The sequence below is a fragment of the Pelobates fuscus genome, chromosome 2, assembly GCF_036172605.1.
Source record: "Pelobates fuscus isolate aPelFus1 chromosome 2, aPelFus1.pri, whole genome shotgun sequence".
NCBI classification, from domain to species: domain Eukaryota; kingdom Metazoa; phylum Chordata; class Amphibia; order Anura; family Pelobatidae; genus Pelobates; species Pelobates fuscus.
Genome location: NC_086318.1, coordinates 413,517,310 through 413,543,552, shown reverse-complemented (window position 1 = coordinate 413,543,552; position 26,243 = coordinate 413,517,310). Strand labels below are relative to the sequence as shown.

Genomic DNA, 26,243 nt, shown 5'->3' with positions numbered 1-26,243 from the left:
TTGAATCAAAATTATAAACACGAAAATTCTATAGATCTCATCATAGCAAATTATAATAGGATACAGGATAACGTTCGCACCCAAACTTTCCTAAACTCTCTTTCCCAATGAAAAATGTGGTTTTGAAACATCTTGGAGTGTAAAGGTTAGTCACCACTGTCTTATATTGATAATAAAAAACACACACTCCAAGACAAGTGCTTTTTGCAATGCATTTGACTTATTTAACTGATACGACTAGCTTTTAAAAAAAAAGGAGCGGGTTAGGATAACAGGGGAAGGTCATTTGCCCGGTCTCAGCTGATGCTTGCAACTATTGATGTAATTATAAGCCGATGTGTGCTCAGTGCTGGTTACAGCGAAAAAGCCCAATACATGTCGTAGTCTGGCTGGGCGGAAATATTAAAACATTGTGCTAGTGGGCTAATTGCATGGGCTTCACACATGGCTGGCTTGATAGTATTCCACCAGTGGGAATACAAGTCCCACTCCTGGTAGGCTGTATACTGTCTGAGAGTGAATGTGTGGATGGAATTCTGGGAAACACTGTAGCTGTCTCTCGGAAGTCTGTTTTTGATAAGTCGGTTTTAGAGTTAAACATCTGCTGGGAACCTTGCTTGCGGAGACTGGGTGAGGTCATGCTGCTTTCCACTGCACTTCCGTTCTGTATTTGTGCCTCGTGAAGTGAGTGTGACCCTGTAACATTTGGGAACGGTTTGGTTCCCTGAGGAACACGGGGCTTGGTCTCTTTTTTTATCTCCGTCCACACAAAGGCTCCATGAAGCTGGAAAAGGAAACACAGTTGACATTTAGCAGAGAGCAGCTGCAGACTGCATTCATCTATCCACTTAATAGCTATCTAGCAAAAAAATAAAGTAAAAAAATCTACTCAGTAATCTACCTCTTCATTGGTAACGGGACGGACAGATGAAGAGCTGAGAATCTCTAAATAATGACATGAAATGTCTGTAACTTTACTTTGTGATAAATAGTATTAATAAATAAGTGTAATATTTATTCAGAAAGCAGTAATACATTCTATAGTGTAGTAAAAATAAATGCAGCAACGACAGAACAAAATCAGATACCATACCTCTCTGCAATACGTTTCTTTTTGCTGAATTTCACCACAATTGCTGCTTTTGTTGATAAACCTTTTTTTGTCTCACTACTTTCTTTCATAGACATCCTTGTACATCCTTGGCTCTTCACATACCATTCAACTACATTTCCCAGAATTCTTTGCAAGTCATTGTGGTATAATAAAAAGGATCTGGGCAGGGCAAGCTGTTTTGTTATGTAAGCTTTATGTGCAGGGCTCTCATTGCTTCCCACCCATTTCCCCTTACGAACTTTGTATAATATTGCTCAAGGCTGGGTTGTATTTATTAGTAGTGGGGGTTAAGAGGTGGTGGTGGGGGCTAGAGGTAGTAGTGGGGGTTAGAGGCTGTAGTGGGGGGTTAGGAGCTTTAGTGGGGGGTTAAGTAGCTCTAGTGGGGATAGAAGCTCTAGTGGGGATTCAGAAGGTGTTGTGGTGGTAGAGTCAGTAGTGGGGGCTAGGGGTAGTGGAGGTTAGAAGTAGTTTGGAGTAAGAGGCTGAAGTGGGGGTTTGGAGCTGTAGTGGGCGGGTTAGGAGAAGAAGTGTGGGTTTTAGAAACTGCAGGAGGGGGGTTAGAGGCAGTAATGGGGGTTAGAGCCAGTAGTGAGGGTTAGGGGATCTAGTAAGTTGATAAGGACTGAGGGGCAAGTAAACAAAATATATTTTTAATTAAAGCACAAAATAAAGTTTCTTCCCCACTCCCAGAGGCTTATCTTTTGCCGGGCCCAGAAGGTTGAATCCTGATGCCTGGTGGTCCCTTGGGAAATGCAACTTGCCTGCACACCCTGCAGGGCCAGCCAGCTTCTTACATCTGGTGCCGGGACATGTATGAGAATGTTGCCACAGTAACGCTTTGATACAGTAGAAGGACCAGAGAACTTGGCATGGAAATACAGACCAAGTTCTCACTCCTCCTCTTCGATATCAGTGGCGGTCTGGGAAGCATGCCATTGCTTGGCTTCTTGGGAAGGCACTTGCCATTTTGCCCTTCCCTAGATCCTCCTTTGGCACACACACAGATCCATACTTCCACACACGTCTGTACTCCCAGACACAGACACACTCCTATACACACAGACAACCACAGCACTAACCCAGCGCCTGCAACATTGTCCCCATACCTGAAGCGTTAATCCAGCATTAGTCCAATACATAAAAAAAAAAACAGCTGTTCTCATATCATTAACCTTGCACCTGGTGCATTAACTTTACTTATACAGATACGTGCATACAGGCATACACACAGATACACACGTTCAAGGACACATATGCAGTATACAGGCAAATACACACATACAGGCACATAAACGCCTACATTAACACACACTCACAGATACATATACAAGCACACATTCATGGATACACACATGCAGGTAATCACTCACACTTATAAAATACAGAATCCAGAGCACTAACTCACTAAACACCAGCCTCAAAGCTCACAAAATGTAATCTTTGTTTAATTCTTTAAAGACACCAAAATGAATGGGGATGTAATTAGTATGAGTGAATATGTGTGTCTGTATGTATGTTTCGTGTTTCTTTGTGTACTGTTTGTCTGGTGTTGCATTTCACTGTATCTGGAATACCAGAGAACAAGCTTTGCGGTATTTTTGGGAAAATAATTACATTTTGGAGTTCTGGAGACATTCAATGCCATGCTTTATGATATACGCAGGACACCTTGAAGGTACCAGAAGCCCAGACACCTCTACACGTATGTGATCTTATTTTCTTACCTTTCCACGAATTGGTTCATTTGGTGTTGTTCTTGAGTTATACTGATGTTTAAATGACGTCTGCTCCAGCAATACATGTGGAAACTTTCCTTTGCTCTCCGGAGAAGCAAGTGGAACTATTAAACAGAAATAGTATGTGCAGGCATGTTAACAATATACCCCAAAATTACATTTCAAAATATATATTTGTATAAAATCTATTAATCAAATGACACGGTAATTTCACGATATTTGGTAGACTTGGGCATTCGTTTTCGGATAAACAAGTTTTGGTCCAAATTTCGGCTATTCGTCCATTCTTTCGAAAGACATATTACAATGAATGAAACGAAAAGCAAATTGCTTGTTTGATGTTTCGTCCATGCAATTCGTTCTTTCATTTTATATTAGAAGGAGGAACACTATAGTGTTAGGAACACAAACATGTCTTTCAGTCACTATAGTGGCAAAATCATTATTAAGGTGTCCCGCCCTCCTTGCCTCCCTTTGAAAAGGTATTTTACTTACTTTTTTATGTAAGTTAGTTTTATATAACACAATCACCATTTCTACTTAGTTTTGAGTATTTTGTTAAATGTTTGTACACAGTTCTGATGTTATCACATCCCAGCATGTTCTTGTTTTTCAATTTAAAATGTTAGCCTAAAATAGTCACAGTGGAAACATTTTCCCCCATTAGCTGTGTGGCTATTTTGTAAATTTTTTTTAGATTAAAGTACCACTCTGGGCACCATAATAACTTCATCTCAAAGAACTTGTTATAGAGCTAAGAAGTCTCGGGCACTGTCTTACCTTAACGAATTAAACCCAAAACTTGCATGGGCGGTGCCTATTCTGTCCGAGGAAAAAAAGGTTTCACTCAGATTTAAGAATTGGGAGCTGGTGACTGGCTGAGAGCATCAGCTGACGCTCTCTGCACATCAATGGTTCCCAGTCCGAGAAGTGTTGGACAATTCACAGAAGGAGCTGGGCAGAGGACCATCTTCACAAATTGGGGTTTCAATTGTTCACAAACAGTTTAGCCAATTAAGGAAAGATGGTGCCTGGGACCTCCTGGCACCACAACAACTTAATTGAGATTAACTTGTTATAGTTCCTGGAACGTCACTTTAATATTTAATTTACTTTAAATTCCAGGAAATTCCACACTTTAGTGAATATCCCTATTTGTGTATGTCAGCCAACCCCCTCCCAAAATCAATGGCACCGGTATCAAAACATCTGCAGCATGAAAACTATATTATTATTATTTTTTTTACCAAAGTAAAAAAAGACCTAAAGAGATCTAAACACAAACAACTGCTAGGGAAATAAAAGGTTTATCATTTTTCACATCTATAGTATACTTAAATAAAATCTTTCTAACTGTAATGTAGATTGTGCTTACTGTCAAGTACTTGATTATGCAACTTTTGTTACAAATGTAAATGTTTGTTTCCGTATGATTTTATAATAATTATCAATAAAAATGTATATATTAAAAAAAAAGGAACTGTAGTGGTAGCGCCCCTTTATATAATAACACACATGTACAACATATGTAAACACTTGGTCTGAAATATCGTTTGTGCATTTTAGGAGGTAATCCTCCTGCAGATTCCAAATGATGACAGATTCACGATGACACCGTCCACATGTTTTAAAACGCCCAAGACATTTCTAAATAGGTCATAAAAATAGAATAATAAACATTTTGCCCTTAAACTCCACCTGAAATATATCTACATTGATATACTCAATGTTTATACGAAGAACTGACCCATGAAACTACTAAGGTACAATGGTTATATATATCTAGGGTTGCTATATCCACCATATATTCCTGGACACTTAACTTCATCATATTGTTTTGCAGCACATAAACATACTGTCCTGTGTTATGGATAATATATATATCGTAAAGGATTCCTGATTGATTTATCACCGGATTTACTACCTGAAGCATTTGACGTCTACATACTGCAAGGGCAGCACTTTCTGTATGTTGCCCGTCAATGTGTATAATTAATAAGTCTCCCAAAAAACATGGCGGATGACAATTCTCCAGGGCCCACCCATGGTATTCATAGCCCTGCTGTGTGTGGTTCAAAGAACTCCCCATTTAGAATTGCCACGCTGCTCTTTCTGCCACAAACCTATCCTCAGCCAAGCCTCAAGGTTTATGCTGGAGGCTGTGTGCAGAATGGGGGGTAGGCACATGATGCACGTAATATCCCTGCTGTCTGAGTTCCACATGGCGCGACTATGAACCTCTTGAGCCTGGGTAGAGACTCTGTCATTAACGAGTTTTAGCCTTTCAGCATATATCTCACAGTATGCATCTGTGTGTGTGTGTTTGCATGGATTATGTGCTTGTATGCCTGTGTGCCTATGCCTAGCTGTCTGTGTATATTACTCTGCGCAGGTGTGACATGTACCTGTAGGACTGTGTGCCTGTATGTATATGTCTGTTTGACTGTGTCAGACTTTGTCTGTATGTTTGTGTCAGTATGACTTAGTGGGTGTATCTGTATGTGTGTTTCTGTATAACAGTGTGCCTGTGCATAGATGTCTATGTCTGTATGACTGTGTGCATGTATCTGTATGTGTGTTTCTCTATAACAGTGTGCCTGTGCTTAGATGTCTATGTCTGTATGACTGTGTGCATGTATCTGTATGTGTGTTTCTGTATGACTGTGTGTATGTATCTGTACGTGTGTTTCTGTATGACTGTGTGTATGTATCTGTACGTGTGTTTCTGTATGACTGTGTGTATGTATCTGTACGTGTGTTTCTGTATGACTGTGTGTATGTATCTGTACGTGTGTTTCTGTATGACTGTGTGTATGTATCTGTACGTGTGTTTCTGTATGACTGTGTGCCTGTGCCTGGATGTCTATTTCTGTATGATTGTGTGATCAGCAAGAAACAACTAAGGTGTGACAACATCTACTGATCAGCCACTTCATTAAAACCACCTGTCTAATATTGTGGAGGTCCCCCTCATGCTGCCAAAACAGCTCTGATGCGTAGAGGTATGGACTCCACAAGACCTCTGAACGTGTACTGTGCTATCTGGCACCAATAATTTAGCAGCTAGCTCTGCAAGTTGCAAGGTGGGGCATCCATGGATCAGATTTGTTGTTCCAGCACATCCCACAGATGCTCAATTGGATTGAGAACTAGGGAATTTGGAGGCCACGGCAACACCTTGAACTCTTTGTCATGTTCCTCAAACCATTCCTAAACAATTTTTGCAGTGTGGCAGGGTGCATGATCCTGCAGAAAGAGGCTTCGGCCATCAGGGAACACCATTTCCAAGGGATGTACATGATCTGCAACAATCTCTAGGTAGGTGTCAAACTAACATCCACATGAATGCCAGAGCCCAAGGTTTTCCAGCAGAACATTTCCCAGAGCATAACATTGCCTCCGCCGGCCTGCCTTCTTCCCATATTGTAGCCTGCTGCCAACTCTTCCCCAGGTAAACGATGCACACTCACCCGTCTATCCACCTGATCAAAAAGAAAACATGATTCATCAGACCAGGCAAATGTCTTCCCTTGCTCCATGGTCCAGTTCTGACACTCAAGTCCTCATTGGACAGGGGTTATTACGGGTACTCTGACTAGTCTGCAGCTACACAGCCCCACAGGCATCAACTTTTAATTCACTATGTGATTTGACACCCTTTTCAGTTTATTAGCAATTTTAGTTACAGTAGCTCTTCTGTGTGATTGGACCAAACAGGCTAGCCTTTGCTGCCCACATGCACATCAATGAAACTTGGGTGCCCATGACCCTGACGCTGGTTCACCAGTTGTCCTTCCTTGCAACACTTTTGGCAGGTATAACCACTACACACTGAGTACAACCCACAAGACTTGCCGTTTTGGAGATGCTCTGACCAAGTTGGCTAGCCATCACTATTTGGCTTTGTCAAAGTCACTCCGATCTTTTTGCTTGCTTGCCTATTTTTCTGCTTCCAACACATTAACATCAAGATCTGACTGTTCACTTGCTGCTTAAATATATCACCCCTTGACAGGTGCCATTGTAACGATATAATCAATGTCATTCACTTCACCTGTCAATGGCTTTAATGTGTGGCTGATCAGTGTATGAGTCCATAGCTAGTTTAAGTTCTAAATAACCTGGGGTCCCCATTCTCTTCTACCACAGCCCCAGCTCCCACTAACCACTCTCTCTGGCCTACCCATATCTACATCACAGTAAATTCCTCCTACAATATAACTCTCATTACTTATAGTCAGCACTGCTCAACATTAGGGTATTAACATTTCCAAAAACCAAGAAAATGAACACCTTCAATGCATGCAGTTTTATCTGTTCACAAGGGCTAATTTGCATCATCCAGTATCCCTTCCAAACTAGGGCCCCTGGTGTTGTGTTTCTACAGAATGAGCCGTTGAACGTTCGTGATGCCTGGTCTATGCAAGGAGGGGGTTAGAAGAGAGTAAGGTAAGAGAAGAAGTGTAAAAGATTAAGACAGAAAAATGTGACAAGAAAATAAGGGTAAAGATAGAGGTTGATCCCCCAGCCTGGCTCATGTCCCCACCTGCTCACATTCCCCATCCACTATCTCTCACTCCGAGAAATGTAATCAATCCAGGGGAACCAGCGCGCAGTGTGCTCCACACTTTGTCCCGTCAGGGATGCTGTTAGAGCCATGGCTGCCTGGATTTCTTCGACCTTGTTAAACCATTGATCTTTTGTTGGCGTCTCTGGGCTCTTCCAGAGTGCAGGCACAAGACGGTTTATTTTTTTTTTAATGTTTTGAAATTGGCAAGGGGGTCATGTGCAGGAGCATATTTTCGAATGCCTCAGATATGTCAGTTGGTGTATCCCTGTTCCAAATGTGGTGATGCGTGTCAGTCCCACCATATGTGTTTAAAAAGTCCCAGTGCCACTGCCTTCAGCACTCTGGTGGCACCATAGGGAAAATGCTATGAAGGGAGGCAGGGGTTCTGTACCACATGGACAAGAATTTGTAATTGACTTCCCAGTATTTCGCACTAAGCAAGTTACATTTGTGATGTAGGATGAGTACCTTGTCCCATTGTCTGTCTGTGAAAGTCCAATTTTTAATATATGTGTGTCTCCTTTGTCATGTCAGTAGTGCAGGTATAAGATCGAGACCGCTCTATCTCAGCACACTCTGAAGAGGAATAGTCACCACCCGCCAAGAATGCCGGTCATCTCCAGTAAGGTCACCTGCAAGGTTCCATTTGTGAGTTAGTGACAATTGCAGGCTTGGGGACACCTGAGGGGCTCCATGCACTGCGAAACAGGTTTATAGTGTCTGTGCTGCTGGTGACCCGGAAGAGATACCAGCCTGAATCGACGTATCGGTGTTCCAAACCTGAGAAGGTAATGTGCCCTTGTATCCTGTCCACCCCAGTTCCAACCACTATTTTACCTGTCGTGGCGTGCCATTTCAAAATCCTCTGGAGGGTTGCAATTTGGTAATATTTCCAGAAGTTTGGTAGTGCCAGCCCACCCATCCCTTGGTAGGCCCAGGGTGTCATGTTTTACCCATGGATTTTCCCCTCTCCACACGTATGCTAATGCCATCGACCTGAGGAACGTGAAGAACGCTCTGGATATGTGTAGCAGGATTCTTTTGAAAGATATAGAATTTTTCGGTGCACATTCATCTTGAGCACTGAAATTCGGCATCACCAAGATATGCGGTTATATATTATGACAAATGAGCATGCATTTGGATGGATAATGAGATAATGAAGAAGTGAACTTCTTCAATATGCTGACTCCAGAACAGGTAGTGAGGTAAGGGTGCAAAACAATCCCCCAATTTTTCTTAAACCACTCAAACATAACTCCACCCATTGCCTGCTTAGAGTGTTTCTCAGATTGAACCCACAAGCCCATAATAACTGAAATGTCAAACGTCATCACTCCACATTTGCTCTACCATACAAAGCTGGGCGTTTTGAATGCCTTATGATAAATACCGTATATACTCGAGTATAAGCCGAGTTTTTCAGCCCATTTTTTGGGCTGAAAAACCCCAACTCGGCTTATACTCGAGTCAAGGTCTGTATTATGGCAATTTGCATTGCCATAATACAGACCGGGGGAGAGGGGGGCTGGCAGAGCTGTACTTACCTGTTCTGCAGCTCCTGTCAGCTCTCTCCTCCTCCGCGCCGTCCGTTCAGCACCTCGGTCAGCTCCCAGTGTAAGTCTCGCGAGAGCCGCGGCTCTCGCGAGACTTACAGTGTGAGCTGATAGAAGGAGCTGCACGGACGACGCAGAGGAGGAGAGAGCTGACAGGAGCTGCAGAACAGGTAAGTACAGCTCTGCCAGCCCCCCTCTCCCCCCCACTGAACTGCCACTGGACCACCAGGGAAGGAGAGCCCCCCTCCCTGCCATGTATCAAGCAGGGAGGGGGGACGAAAAATAAATAAAATAAGAAATAATAATAATAAAAAAAAAAAATAATAATAATAAAAAAAAAAGAAAAAAAAAGGGGGTATAAGGACCACTGTGGGAGGGGGGGGGTATAAGGACCACTATGGGAGGGAGGGGGTGGGATAAGGACCACTATGGGAGGGAGGGGGGGTATAAGGACCGCTATGGGAGGGAGGGGGGGGATAAGGACCACTATTGGAGGGAGGGGGTGGGATAAGGACCACTATGGGAGGGAGGGGGGGATAAGGACCACTATTGGAGGGAGGGGGGATAAGGACCACTATGGGAGGGAGGGGGGGGTAAGGACCACTATGGGAGGGAAGGGGGGGATAAGGACCACTATGGGAGGGAGGGGGGGATAAGGACCACTATGGGAGGGAGGGGGGGGGATAAGGACCACTATACCACTATGGAAGGGAGGGGGGGATAAGGACCACTATCGGAGGGAGGGGGGTGGGATAAGGACCACTATGGGAGGGAGGGGGGGAGAAAAGGAACACTATGGGAGGGAGGGGGGGATAAGGACCACTATGGGAGGAAGTGAGGGGGGGGATAAGGACCACTATGGGAGGGAGGGGGATAAGGACCACTATGGGAGGGAGGGGGATAAGGACCACTATGGGAGGGAGGGGGGGGATAAGGACCACTAGGGGAGGGAGGGGGGGATAAGGACCACTAGGGGAGGGGAGGGGGAAGTAAGGACCACTAGGGGAGGGGAGGGGGAAGTAAGGACCACTAGGGGAGGAGTGAGTCAGGACCACTGGGGGAGGGGGGTGAAGGAACACGGGGGTGGGGAGGTAAGGACCACTGAGGGAGGAGGAGGGGAGGTCAGGACATATGGGGGGGGCAAATATCCTTGCACCGGCCCTGCACACACTGCATTCATACACTGCATTCATACACTGCATTCATACACTGCATTCATACACACACTGCATTCATACACACACTGCACTCATACACACATACTGCACTCACACACACTGCATTCATACACACACACACTGCATTCATACACACACACACTGCACTCATACACACGCTGCACTCATACACACGCTGCACTCATACACACACTGCACTCATACACACACGCTGCACTCATACACACACACGCTGCACTCATACGCACACACTGCATTCATTATACACACACTGTAAATAAATATTCAATTAATATATTTTTTTTAGGATCTAATTTTATTTAGAAATTTACCAGTAGCTGCTGCATTTCCCACCCTAGTCTTATACTCGAGTCAATAAGTTTTCCCAGTTTTTTGGGGAAAAATTAGGGGCCTCGGCTTATATTCGGGTCGGCTTATACTCGAGTATATACGGTAGATGTTACATCTAAACGTAGCTGACAATTTACTCAAAAAAAGATTTTTCTGTTACTTTTTTTCTCTCAATACTACCTACTTAAAGTAGGTTTCTCACTTGTTGCCTTTTCTGGTTACTATTTCCGAGGAATAATAAGGACAAAATTTGTAGTTATTGTGTGTCTGGGCTATGGGGTTATAGAAAAGATCAAAACCCAGCTGGCAGCACATTCCTTAAACCAGCCTCCCAGCCCCCATTCCATGCGAGGTTTCTGCTTTTTGGTATCAATGTTGTGCTTGTGGAATGTTTAGGAAAAGGAAGAGATGACTATTCCCCTGTTTCCTGGTTTCCTGGTCAATGGAAGTGGCAGAACATTCCGTTTATACTCCCAGCACTATGTTCAGCCAATCAATCCTTCCATCTATATATTCAAAGATAATACTCAAGGGATGAAAATCTCAATTGGCAAAAACTTCATGATCCTCAGAAAGAATTTACATTAAAAAGGAAATAGAATACTGGCATATTTCTCATATTAGAATCTTTACACAAATATCCACTTACAAAAGTGAGCAGCTGTGTGAGTCCTGCTCAAAGGAGCTTACAATCTAAATCTATGACTTATCTATGACAGTTGATTTGGAACTTGAGCAACAGGGAACATAAACTAGATATTTCTTTTGAGATCAAAATGATCTATGGGTAAACATGTTTTAATTAGTCAGATTCAAGTTGTATTGCCCTAAATTGTTCTTCCAAAGCACTGGTGGTAGAGCATAAATACCGTAATTTAGTAAATAAACATACTGGGAGAACCTAAAACTAGCAAATAAATTCACGGGGGAAAAAATGATTCATTTTATAACTTTACTTTACTAGAATGGAGTGTTAATGAAGTTCCACGAGAGATTCAGCTAAGGAGGGGTGTCCAACCTTAAACTCCATCTGTTAAACTACTTTTTCCAGAATGCTCTACCAGATTATTCCATGAATTACAGTCCAAGAACAGCTGGAGGGCAAAGTGTGAACAATTCTTGTCCGTGTCATTTCCATTCCATTTATAGCATATAGGGGGAGATTTAATAAATCAATGCAATGTTTTACTTAAAGGGACACTCCAGGCAACCAGACCACTTCTGCCCATTGGAGTGGTCTGGGTGCCAACTCCCACCACCCTTAACCTTGCAAGTGTAATTATTGCAGTTTTTCTAAACTGTAATAATTACCTTGCAGGGTTAAGTCCTACTCTAGTGGCTGTCTATCGTGTTCTTAGAACACAAAAAGTGTTTTAAACGACACTGGACATCCTCACGCTATGCATGAGGACCTCCAACGTTGCTGGAATCCCCATTGTAAAGCATTGAATAATGCTTTCATTTGGGGAGGTCTAATGCGCGTCCGCGGACACTGCAGCGCATGCGCATTAGGTCTCCCCCGCCGGCGGGGAGGAGCGTGGGCAGAGCAACATGGGATGGGGAGTGGGAGTGAAGGGGGCACTGCAGGGTCCTGCAGTGCCAGGAAAACAGATATGTTTTCCTGGCACTGGATAGTCCCTTCAAATGTCGAAAGGTAGGTCTACTGGTTTCCATGGTGACTGCGCCTTATTTAGCACTGTACCCCGTGACAACACCTGCTTTGCATTGCTACATAAAGCCAAAAATAAAAAACAGTAGAATGCAAAATAGAACAATGCCATAATGTCAGAACCACACAGATAGAAATTATAATAAAACAATAATTAAGGGTGTTTATAGTGGCATCTAATGTTAAACTTGTCTGATTTTATCAACCTTAATATTTTTGTAACTGTGACTTTTTATGCTTTTATTTGGAAATAACTTGATATTGTTTCAAGAGCAAGCATACCAAAAGTTAATACTGCACTCATAATCAGGCAGGAATAGGTGGATTCCACACCGATGTCCGCTACTTCATATGTACTTTGATAGAAAATCGAAACAATTCTTAGCTTGTTCGCGGTCGCCGCGGCGGGCGAACATTTGCGATGTTCGATCCGCCCCCTATTCGTCATGGAAGTGGGAGGGTCTGGGAGGGAGGGTCTGCTGCTGATTGGCTGGAATGTGTCTGCTGACTGTGAGGTACAGGGTCAAAGTTTACTCAATGATGACGAAAAGGGGGCGGACCGAACATCGCATATGTTCGCCCGCCGCAGCGACCGTGAACAAGCTATGTTCGAATAGCGAATAGTTCCCGGCGAACTGTTCGGGACATCTCTGTTGAGGATTGATACAGAATTGGGACAGTGAGGATTGATACAGGATTGGGAACAGTGAGGATTGATGCAGGATTGGGACAGTGGCTATTTAGCAGAAAGGCAGCTAGCACCCTATAAAGTTATAGGCTGGAATAACAACATAGGTGGGTGTTTATATCTGATCTGATGATGTCTTGGTTTAACTGTAAATTAGTACAGTATTGATATAAACCATTAAACACTGACGTGTGTTCGCTTTCTTTTGGATGGTTTAGCTATAAAAGGATGAGTCTGTGCTATGCCAGATTTCTGGTTAGGTTTTGTTTAAACAAAACCACATGCCATGCTTTACACATACTATGAATGCACAATACAAATTGAAAATTCCATCTCATGTGGCTTTTGGTTTTAGTCTGGTCAGAACCAAACCTGATTGGCCAGCTATGCTAACACCAGCTAAAAGAAAACAAATTATCCTTTGGGAAGAGGCTCATAGCAGTTGTTCACCAAAGAGAATGTTAAAAGTGCTGCCGTAAAGAGGGTGGAGCCCAGCAGCACACCAGTACAGGTGCCATATAACTCGGCTGCGAGCTTCACGATAAAGATCTACCAGATTTCGCTTATCAGCCTCTGCATACACCCTGGAAAACACAGGGAGTGCCTCTGGGTTGGTTTACCGCATAAGTTCATGTCTTCTATTCCCTGGCAGCTGGGAATTGTCGCCGGACACCTTGGGCTTACTGTACATGCAGCACCAAGGAAGCAGACATCATCCAGAGACCAAACCATGCAGAGGGAAAACACACCTGCAGGCCCAAGATATTGGCCCACCGAGGCAGAGGTGATGGGGCAAAAATTCCAGCACCAAAAAAGACCCATGATATCGGTCTGATGTTCCAAGACACACCTTGTTGAACGTTAATGCTTGCACAGGTATGTGAAGCCTGCGGACCACCAGTTGAGGATAATGTTATGGAGTCCACACAGGACCCTATTATACCAATAATGACAGATGAGGTATCAATGGCTATGGAGACAACACCCTGGCCACAAGGCAGGACATTAACCGATTGTATGAGAACATTTAGAAATTGTTTGCAGCCAACTTGGCAGCTGTGAAAACTAAAATACGGGCACTGAAAAACTCATGTTCAAGCCACAGAAGAAAACTTCCTAGATATAAAGCAAAGAATGATGGCGTTGGAGGAAAAAGTTCATGAATTAAAAACATCCCACTCTACCCTTTCTCTTCGTGTCGACCACTTGGATGAAAGGGACAGATGGAAGAACATTAAAATCAGAGGAGTTACGGACTCTCGTATACCTGAGGAATTGCCACACTTTATTGGCCGTCTTATAGCTTAAGTGTTACAGGCAAAGCAAGCCAAACAATTCCCCTTCGACGGAGTTTACAAGATTACTTAAATCACGGCAAGCACCCAACAATCAACTCTCAGGACCTCATCCTGAGATGCCAACACTCACTGACAAGCTTCGTCTAATGTCCACATAACAGGATAAAGCTTGTTTATCTGTTATAATGATTTAAAAGAGCACTATAGTGTTAGGAAAGAAAGATGTATTCCTAACACTACTTGAACCTTCTGCCTCCCGCTCCCTTGTACCCCCTTTCCTCCCTCCCGGGCGATATAAAGAGTAAAATAACCCTTTATACACTTGCTGATTTCAGTGCGATGTCCCTCTGCACTGGGCCGAGCTCCTCATCAACTGACGCCTATGTCAACTGATTGGGGGAACCTAATGCGAATGCACAGCAAATGTCGTGTGCGTATTAGGCATTACCCATAGGAAAGCATGAACTCAATGCTTCCCTATGTGGATTTTGAAAACGTTGGGTGTCCTCATGCAAAGTGTGAGTAAGACTCAGTGAAACTGCACGTAGCGCCTCTAGTGGCTGTCTGGTAAACAGACTGTGGTCTCTCAAGTTTCATTATAGTCCTATAGTGCATTACTGTATATGATTGCATTAAAATATAACCTAACGTTGTATGGCTAACTGGTTTGAACCATCAGCTCACATTATTTGACTTTGAATACATCTAGTTTCCTTTATTTGGGCCTGGTTTTTAACTATGCTCATTCTTTTAGGGCATTTCAAACAGAGAATCTCTTTACATTTAGATAATTTAGTCTGGCCATTCCAAGTCCTGGAATATTTATTTTGATACTTTATTTTTCTATTCTGCATTTTTCTAGGCAGGCCATCGTTCTAGGAGTGAAGTCTCCTACAAGAGGTTACATTATGTACATTACTGATATAATTGTGCATTATCATTAGTAAAAGATAAAGGAGGATCAGGGGAACTGTAGTTCGTTACAGTTTGAGAGCAACCTGATATAGTGTTTTAATGAAGTCACTGAAGATCTTTTTGCTATCACAGACTGCTGCAGAAGAAAAGAAAACTGAATATAACAGAGAAATATGGCACGTTAATTTGGCCTGCTCGGAGACACCCACGTATCAGATGTGAAATTAGATTTTACATATCGTCTGCTTAGTTCATGCTGGCTTAACCTCATCAGCGCCATTAGGATATAAACCCATTTTAACAGTAACAGATAAGATCTTCAAAACAATTACAGAATTAAACGAATAGCAAATATAAAAACAATCTGTGTAATAATCTGAATATGAAAATCTATCAAAAAATGTTTAAATATATAAAAACCAAGATATAGAATAAGTATGTGACTGTGTACTTAGGGCAACAATGACTAACCTTTGGCGTTGGCTGGCTGAGCTTTATGTGAAATACAATCTGCAATAACTAGACTATGAAAGGTTAACCACCATTAATACAGGTTGTTATTATTATTCTTTATTATTTAACCTTCCCTGTGCTGTTGTTGCAAATGGCACACACTTTTGTCTAATATACAAAGGGTTAATACTGTTTATTTGTATTCGATGGAAGCAGGAATTCTATATATATTAATTGCAAACATACAGCATGGGAGAGTTAGACCAAAGGAAGCAGAGATAACAGAGAGCTAAAAATATACGTAAAATGAAAAAAACCTTTATTTAATGATTCCTGGGAAATTACAATCGCAGGCTTTAAGATATAGAAAAAACAAGTGAGTATAAGTGCTCGATATCTAAAATTGGCAGCAAATCACCAACAAAAGGTTCTCTTTAAGATGCCTCTGAAATGGCGCCTGAGGCGCTGACCTGCAGGGGGCACCCACTGGGAAGTTTGCTGGTGGGCTGCTACTGTCTGGGTCTGGGCTCCTTAGCCACCCCCCAGTGCAGCCATTCAGCTGCTGGGCTCCCCTCCTCCCCTCAGGGAATGGGGTTTGCTGTAACCCCAGTACCCGAGCAGATCACAATGCTTCCTGCAGCAGGGGAAGCCGGGATGTGACTTGGTATCCCGGCTACCCCCTGCCTGTGAACAGCGGAAGTACTCTGAGGGGAACAGGAAGCAACTTCCTGCAGCCTGGATCTCTTCTCTTCACAACACCCAGGTAGGCTAAGGGGGATTGTTTATTGTATGAATGGTTGTAAATTGATGTGTTAAATATTTCTGTGTGTAAATAAAGTGTGACTTTATGTAGTGGTGTGAGCTTGTGTTTGAGTGACAGTGTGTGTTAGTGAGAGTGTGTAAGTCACTGTGTGTTTGTGTGTGTATTTGTGAGTGTGTAAGTGACACTGTGTGTGTGTGTTAGTGAGAGTGTGTAGGTGACACTGTGTGTGTGTGTGTGTTAGTGCGAGTGTGTACGTGACACTGTGTGTGTGTGTTAGTGCGAGTGTGCAAGTGAGACTGTGTTAGCGAGAGTGTGTAAATGACACTGTGTGTTAGTGAGAGTGTGCAAGTGACACTATGTGTGTATGTCAGTGATAGTGTGTGTGTAGGTGTGTGTTAGTGCAAGTGAGACTGTGTGTGTATGTCAGTGATAGTGTGTGTGTGTGTTAGTGAGAGTTTGTAAGTGACAGTGTGTGTGTGTGTGTGTGTGTGTGTGTGTTAGTGAGAGTGTGTTAGTGAGAGTGTGTAAGTGACACTGTGTGTTAGTGAGAGTGTGCAAGTGACACTATGTGTGTATGTCAGTGATAGTGTGTGTGTAGGTGTGTGTTAGTGCAAGTGAGACTGTGTGTGTATGTCAGTGATAGTGTGTGTGTGTGTGTGTGTGTTAGTTAGTGAGAGTGTGTAAGTGACGAAAGTTTATTTTACCCCTTTTGCACCACGAGGTAAGGGCACTTGACAGAGGGGGAAGCTATAGTGCCAGGAAAACAAGTTTGTTTTCCTGGCAATATAGTTTCCCTTTAATGTCTACTCGGTGTGTCTCTTTCCATAAATGTCTATTCACTGGAATTCAGAGTTTAGTGAATAAACCTCTGAGGGAATGTAGTTGCATTCATGAGGGGGCAGCAAAATGGATTCTTGTCTAGGGCGGCGAGAATCCTTGCCCCGGCCCTGCATAGTGGGAGATTGCCACTTACACCTGTACTGTGATAGTCATAACAAAATGTCATGCGATGCTTGCTGCAAACGGCTCACAATCTATTTTGATAATAAAAAATTATTAAGTAGTTTATAATCAAACACAGCCTCAAATGTCTGTATATTCCACTAAATTCCATTCATTTTCACTAAACCTATAATAAATTAGGGTTAGACACTCAGAGCAATATTCAATTATAATTACAGATTACAGATGTATAATTATGCCTGCCATTGCCCCATATATTAGATAAAATCCATCTGATCTTACCTATACCAGGCTGAGATGATTTGTTCGGGTTACAACCGTGTCGCGTTTGAGGACTGGAATGGGGAATTTGGGTGAAGTCACTCCGTTGGGTGGTCTTGTTGTCAAAATTTGGTTTATGACTTAGCGGATTCTCCTCCTCAGTAGGCCACCACTCTGTCTGTGCAGCAGGAAAGATCAATGTTATTAGCCATGTGTTATACATATTAAAATATTGGTGGGTCTAGCAAATAGTCAGTAAATTATGTAATAACACTGGTATATTATTTTTGTTTCATTGAAAATGTACTAAAGCTGATTGCATTCAAATACGGGTTACTTCAATCAAAACAAAAGTGTTTTATATTAAAAATAAAGAATATAGACTGCTACGGCACAGCACTGCAACTGGCACTACAATGCATTAACCACTCAATGATCTTTTCAAGTATGAACAATGCTATGTATAATACACTTGTGAACATTGGCTTCTGCGCAAGCCTTGGAGTATATCTCTCTCTTACTTTCTGTCAATGCAAAAATAAAGTAAAAAAAAAAATAAAGAATATAATTACTTCTGGTCCCATACTGAGGCCAAGTTCCTCTGGCAGCCAGATACCCCTCACTGCAGGGTTAGGGACGCCCCTGAGGACAGCCTGAGGTGGAGGACTTGGGCGGGAAGGAGAAAGGGGCCAGGCTGCCATTAGTCATCTGTCTTCAGCATGCTTTGATGACAGACACTCAATATGCACTGATATATCATTAGAAAGCCCAGAAAGTTGTATTGCCAGAGCAGCGGTAATGAAGCTTTGCACATACAAGCTCCAAGCACCTACTCCATGGTTAATAGTAAAATTGCCACCCCCCACCGTTAAATAAAAAGGCCATTCGGCATCTCATCATAAAGATGCATTGATTTACTGCATCTCTGTAGGGAGAGTGGAGCTGAACATAGATGCTGCTAACAGGAAGTCTCTCTAGTGGCTCTCTGAGTGACAGCCACTAGAGGTGTTGCTAAGCAGCAATGGAAACACAGCCTTTTCCCTTGAAAGGCAGCATTTACAATGCCAAGCCTGCAGGAACTTGCAATGGATGCCAGAACCACTTCATTAAGCTGTATACTAGTGTCCCTTTAGTTATATACACTACAAATTATTGCTTTAAGTTGTTTTATTCCAAAAATCTAGAGGCACAGGTAAAATGTGAGATAATGCTGAGATCAATAGTGAAATCTGATTTTATTATTATTATTTGCATAGCGCCAACTTATTCCGCAGAGCTTTACAATATTATAAAAGGGGGAAATTCAACAATAAATGGGACAATTACAAAATGTTACAGGAACAATAGATAAATTATATATATATATATATATATATATAAATACATACATACAGAGATAGAGAAAGGCACGCACACACAGAACGTGACGGGACTACACTATAACCATATGCAACATAGCAGTACCAATGACCAGGTTATTGACCGTTATCTGTAAATATAATACCATTTGTACATTGACAACTTGTCTAGATAGTGGACGAGATCCAGAAAACTGGAATTCTGCCTAGATAAATTATCATTTGTAAAAAACTGAAAACAACATGGTAGGAGTAACTGTTCCAATGTTTCTATGGTTTTGACTGGATTTCAACCAAAATTACTATCGAGATGTATTCTGAGATAATATATCTGTCTTCAACAAATAAAGCACAACTCCAAGAAGTGAAAACATGTTACTTATACTATCACTGAGATAATAAAGCACGCACTGCTATGTAATTCACATAAAAAATACTAACACTCTTTTAGTTTGACAAACATACAACCTCTGTCGATCAGTCCAATATTGTGGAAGTCCAAGAATAGTAAAATTATTATTTCTGGTCGCTAAAATGAGAAATTTGGAGAATTAGAAAATGATTTTTTCGGTTTGGTTGTTTAGGTCTAAACATTTTAATTCCTTTGCCAATTTTCCATAATTCTCAGTTTAGTAAACAAATCCAATAGAGTTTTATAAAGAGCGCACCAATGAGGGACTACCAAACTTTATAGTATGAGGGACCAGAGGGACCATTAGGTTTACTTACAGCCCTGCCCCTCTTTGGAAATGAGAAATATTTATCCCCCGTGACTGTTTTGAGATTTCCAGCTGTAAACATTCCAGATAGAGTTGTGCTGACGTTAACATAATTCTACTAGTGCAGTGTGCTAGGATCCATGGTCAACTCATGGAAGATACAGTGGAATAGTAGCACTGGGGCCACTCGCTCTCATGTGGACTCGCTACCCATGCTGCAGTAGCATAAATAATGCCAAAACTCCACTACCATATTATCTGTCCAAAGCTTTCCAACCTTGAATGATTTGCTGCAAGTAATACAAGTGGGACCTTTGCATTATTGGAGACACAGCAGAGGCTCAGGCCTCGAGTACCAGGAAAGACTTGTTTTTGTGAAACCACACAAACCCTCCCCCCCAAAAAAATAACAACAATTTGACATATAAGGGAGAACAACACTCTTTGTGTCATAATCACTACCATCAACTGTGTAGGTTATGGTGCTTTGTAGGAACACTATATAGTGCCCCATAACGTCTTTTTCCCCCAAGGAGTTTTTTTTTTAGATACCAGGGTTTTCCTTTCTAGTAAAAAAAAACACAAAAAAAACTAAATTAACCTTTTACTCACCTAAATTCCAGCACCAAGACAGCCTGTTCTCTGCAGCCTGATCTGCCTCCACTAAGATCATCAGACTTGATAACTCTTTTGTCCAATAAAATGCTTCACATATTCGATGCGTTGCGGAGCAGAGCCCCACTACGTCCTTGTGACTATTTTCGGTATATTCAGCTCCGGGATTTTGCTAGAGATCCCCGGATCAAAGCAGCAGCGCTGACTCCGTTGACTTTCTTTGAAAAAATGTGCAAGGGGGAACAGTTCCCGACAGGTCTGATTTCCAGATTATACTCTCATCTGAGCGCGCACACTCTGGAATGGGGGGATCTTGCGTATACGAACCAGTGGGAGACTGACCTTGGGGAAGTGTTGGAGGGCATAGAATAGCAAGACATATGGGAGGCGGCTGCAAAGTCTTCGGTGTGTGTCTCCTTGCAGGAACAATCATACAAGACAATGTTCCGGTGGTATACCACCCCAGTGAAACTGAGCCGTATGGGCGTAAACCCAACGGACTTATGCTGGAGGGGTTGCGGACTTAGGGGTACTTACGTACACATGTGGTGTGAATGCGCTGAGGCACAGGCCTATTGGAAACGGATCGCGGCTCTGCAGCGTGAGGTTTTCGGTAGAGAGGTAAACTTAGACCCGTGGGTGTACCTACTATCCAGATCCATGGATGGTTGGACAAAAACGGAACAAGCCCTCGTCCAAAAAATAAATCTGGCAGCTAGGAGAGCGCTTGCGCAGGTATGGCTGCAGCGGAGAACGCCTACCATCGAGATGGTCAAACAGAAAATTAAAGATACCTTCCTGATGGATAAGCTGACGGCTCAGGTCAGGGGGTCTCAGAAGAAATTTGATAAAATCTGGGACCCCTGGATAAATAGCACCGCGAACGCCTAAGTAGCGAAAAGAGACTTAGGGGCCCCACTTACGCATACGGGGTATTCTACGTAGGGCGGCGTGATATAGTTACTTGATCGGGCCATAAGGAAAGATAATGCTACTTTTTGAATGGAATAGCGGAGACAAATTAAAAAATCGTTGAGCAACTTTCTTTTTAGTCATGGGACTCATTCAGCGGGCTAACTCCCCCCCCCCTCCCTTCCCAACCCCCCCTTCCCCACCCTCCCTACTCTTCCTTCTCTCCCCTACCCCTCTGTCCTTCTTCTCCAAGTCCTCGGGCTCTCGGGGCACCTCCTTTGCTCTTTCTTTCTTTTTCACCTCTACAAACTTTATTTTTTGGCTACGATCGCACGTGTGGGTAATACATGGGGAACACCGAAACGTTGAGGGGACAGGTTGTGCTTTTTGCACGGTTACAGGGTGTGTTTCCCCTTTTATTCTTGTACTGATAGCTTTATAAACGCGATCTTTATTTCATGTCTGTCATCAGTTTACTGTTTTATATAAAGAAAAAACCCAGACGGGATATCCAAGCATCCTTTGGACATCTGTCCACTCTGGAGATCGGGGTCATGCGGATGCCTAGCGATCTCTGTTGGCGGGAGTTGGGCTAACCTGACTGTTTAACCCCTTAAGGACACATGACGTGTGTGACACGTCATGATTCCCTTTTATTCCAGAAGTTTGGTCCTTAAGGGGTTAATCACATTGCAAATGTAAAAATTATGTCCTCCGTGTCCGTGCGTATCTATGCCGGTCGCAGGGTTGATGTATGTGTATTACTTGTGATATCTTGTCCTGGAATAAATAAAGAATTAAAAAAAAAAAAAAAATGCTTCACATAGATAAACCTTATGGACTTAATGTGTGTGCGTGGCAATCACCGCGATGAGCCAATCAAATGTTATCTATTTGAGGAACTGAATCCAATGCTTCTCTACAAGAAGCAGTGATTGAAATGTAAATGTTCTCATGCAATGCGCAAGGGCACCAACCATCAACCACCATGTCAAACTCAGTTCTGGACGCGGAAGCACCATCTAGTGATTATCATGGTAACAGCATCTGGAGGTATGTTTACCCCCACAATGTAACTTACAGCACTGTCAGAGAAAATTCCTACTGCACATGTGGGCATATGGCATATGGCATATCTCCATTATTGCCACAACACAGAAGTGCACCAGAGGTTACATAAGGATTTTACATACCCCCACTGATTTATTCACTCCTGTAAATGGGGTAACAATCACAATAAACAAAACTGATCCACCTTGGGAAGATCTGACCTAGGTAGCAATGTGTATCCTTAAACTCAGGCACAAAATTCCCACTCACCAACAGCCGTTGGCAAGTGAAAATGTAGGCCTAGCAAGTAGAAATTCGCCCCTAGTGAGTATGCTATGACTTGCCGTGGGTGAGAGTAGCTTTAAAGAAATGGCTAGTAGCATAGGATTCAAATATTAAACCCTGACAAAACTATTGTGTTCCAAATCAAAAATGATTTGCGTGTCAGTGTCTTTAAAAGGACACTCCAGAACCCTAAAGCATTTTAGCTTGCTGAAGCGCTCTATGTGTGAAGAGTGTGTCCTCCTTTTTTAGTGCAGCGGCACTTTTATAAATTAATCATGTTTCACCCCCCTGACAGTTAATCAGGGAACCGGTCCTGTTACTAGAAAACATGTGCCATGTAAAGACCCCGCCCAGCGCGCCCCATCCTGCTGCCTGTTATCACAAGCTGTACCTGTCTGTGCTTGGTGCTTGCAGTCTCCATGTGAGTTATTGGCTCGAGGAGAAACCTAACGTTGTCTCGGATACACTTGGCGTAGTATGGATGAGGCATGTTATTACGGGATGGGGATCTTGGAATATACGGCTTTTCCGGCTGTCTGACTGTATGCCTCTTGGGTACTTCTTTCTGCCGTACATCGTACAGGTTTTCATCAAATATTCTAAACGTATTAGGGCTGCAAAAAACAAAAAATGCAATTAACAAACTTCTGACCACTGATAGAGAAATATGTCGTTGGAAAGGAAGCTGTCTTTTAGGAGCAGGGCTTGCTCTGTTTAATATAGGTTATATAAATCCATTGATGAACAGATGGATAGATTGATGGACGAGCAGACAGAGAAGACAGACTAATAGATAAATAAAATTGTTACAACTGAGATAATCACACATTTAACAACTAACATTTAGTTAAAGGGACACTCCAAGCACCATAACTACTAGAGCTTGATGTAGTGGCGATGGTTCCAGGAGTGTCTTGGCGTCCAGTCCCCGTCTCCACTGTAAGCAGTCATAATGTTTTCGAGTGGTTTGACTTGTTACCTACTCACTGCCTCCAGTGTGTATCTGTGTGTGTATGTGTATGTGTGAATACGTCTAAGATACATATTTGTGTGTATGTTTGTGTTTGCCTGTGTACACGTCTGGTAATGTGTATCAGGAAGCCCAGACACTGTGATTTTTGTAAGGGACCCATGAATTCCGATGGCACCCTCGACTACGGGTGTTTATTCACCAACACTAGGATTGTGGATAATTAACTAAGGAATTGCAAATTTTGCGTCAAAGTGGTAAAAATAACTTAGCTGGCATTTCCCCCCCCCCTTTTTGTCATATAATTAATTAAATATAATTGTGTGTAATTGTATCTGTATATGGATTTCAGTGTGTTACATTATGAGATTGTTATAGTAACAAATTGAAAAAAAATATTTAATCATTAAAAGTTTATTTTTTTTCTTTAAACACTTGTACATTTTCTTGGCTGTACTGCAAAGTCTAATAATTTTTAGCTTTAAATATTTATTACATTTTGTATTTCAAACATTTTTGTATCTTGGCCTTCATTTAGTCCGGTTGGAATTCACTCAGGTTTACTGAATGATATGTGTCTGTCTGTCTCTCTATGGCAATGTTTATTTACAGAGTTACTACAAAACTGATCATTGTTTCGAGTATTATCCTGTAGCGATAATGACGGTTTACTTGACAGGCGCACAGTCGGATTTGCCGGCATATGCGCTAACCTTACCCCAACCCCCATTAAAACACGGACACAGGTTATACTGTTGGAAATAATTAGTCCACAGCTTTATTAAATTATTAATAAAAAAATTAAGGAATAACAAATGGGGTCATTGCCAACAAATCGTATTAAAGTTAACATCCCCCATATACATAACATACCCCTAGCAATGACCCCACAATAATAACAATAGATAACAATCTAAAAAACATGTTAATACAGAAACTGTCCGTCCAATATGACCACATTTCCACCAGGTTAAATTGTAGGGGTGTACCGAGACACCGCTACCCACCATATCGATTGTAGGGGTGTACCAAGACACCGCTACCCACCATATCCATTGTAGGGGTGTACCAAGACACCGCTACCCACAATATCCATTGTAGGGGTGTACCAAGACACCGCTACCCATCAGTTCCAGTGTAGGGTGTACCAAGACACCACCACACCCCCAGGTTCGGAGCCACCGACGGGCTCGAACCTACCAACCACGTGCAACACTGCCCAATCCACACTAAACCTCAGGATGCCCACTTTCTCCTCCATCTACCTTCCGATTTAACCAGGCCATTCCCCGCTGCTGTGAAAAAACGGGAAATCAACTAACCTAACCAAATACAGGGAGGGTGGGAGGGACAACTGACAGGTAAGCTTAGGTTCAGTTAAAATGGCCACTTCATATAATGGCTTGTGTAAATATTCCCCTTATGGCTCCGCCCTACCCAGCATGCTAGCTGTCACTCACTTCCTGTGGTTGCTATGCCTACCTCCTGGCTCTGTCAAGGCCTATTCCTCTTAGCTGCGCTGATCCATGGCCTACATTACATACTGTTTCAGTCTTTGAGAGGGCAAATGTTTAATTGATTTATTTATTAATATTATAGTTAGTTTCTCATAGAACCTAAACCTGAATGAGCAAAAGGTGTCTCTCCGTGTGTTACAAAACTACAACTCCCACAGCACCTAGTGTTCGCATACTGTAGTGCCTACCTCTCTATTTGGTGCCAGTTGTACATATTCCCCTATTCACCAACGCAAGCACTTGTAAAACTGGCATACTTCCCCTTTAATTCGTAATGTGAAACTTATTACACATTAGATATTATCTATTATTGTATCTGTACACGGATTTCACTGTGCTATACAGGAAGATCATCATAGTAATGTATTGAAAAAAAACAATTTTCCCCACTATTAGTAGTGTTTTTGTTTTGGATCAACTAGTGAAAACGTTTTATAACCTTGTGTCATTTTCTACATAGGTTTTTCTCCAAGAACACTGAGGTTTTTTTTTTTTTTATATATATATTTGTATATACTGTGCATACTATAATGAACTGGTGGGATTTATTTAAGTATTTGTTATATTTGGAATTCTAATAATTCCACCATTCTAAATGAACATTCTAATCATTCCACCAGCAATGAGGGGAAGCAATCTTACTACTAGCCACACTCCAACTCCTCCAGGATTTTAGGTGTGGAGCGTCACTTACATAAAGCGATTGGGAACTTTCTTCCTCTTGGGAAAATACGCCTCCCCGTTTTGATACATGTCGCAGACTAAGCGGGATCTCCCGGGAAAATCACAACATCAGGCGCCCTGATTGTTGTTTAACAGACGTTGCCTGGATACCAGCGTTGCGCGCATGCGTGTTGCAGGTCTGTAGGACCTGGGAGCTGGCTGTACATAGAGAATAAAGGGGGGGGGAGGGGGGGGGGCAGTGAAATCGCTGTCCGTGCTGTCTGCAATGCACAGTTATGGCTTTCTCTACCATAGAGTTTGCATGATATTTATAGGGGAAATAATAATAGTGTTTGCATGTGAACACAAATAAATCACATAGAGACCTTTAGCAGGATATTATGGATTTTGAAAGATAAGGTGGGCTTATTTACTAAAAATGAATTGTGGTAAATTCAAGCTCATATTGTAAAATTTATATAAAAAGTAAGTGGTTTGGAATATGATTGTGGTCGCAGCTTCACTTTTGTTTTCAATTCATGAAAAGTGACAACTAGACAAGTGTTTGTTTGTTTTCTGTAGTTAATTTCTGTTTGAAAGAATGGGGACATTTTGTAAAACTAGGATGATACTTAGGGA

At 42.3% G+C, this 26,243-nt stretch overlaps 1 protein-coding gene across 1 annotated transcript; it reads right to left on the bottom strand.

Annotated features, from left to right (window-relative positions):
• On the bottom strand, positions 1–25,746 carry C2H2orf73 (chromosome 2 C2orf73 homolog). The gene is made up of 5 exons (XM_063441484.1): positions 25,636–25,746; positions 22,846–23,068; positions 17,537–17,693; positions 2,839–2,954; positions 1–784 (listed from the first exon to the last, which is right to left on the bottom strand). Exons 1-5 carry the CDS (start codon positions 25,692–25,694, stop codon positions 416–418), a joined length of 924 nt encoding a protein of 307 aa, XP_063297554.1. The 5' UTR covers positions 25,695–25,746; the 3' UTR covers positions 1–415.
• Positions 25,747–26,243: the final 497 nt, after the last annotated feature.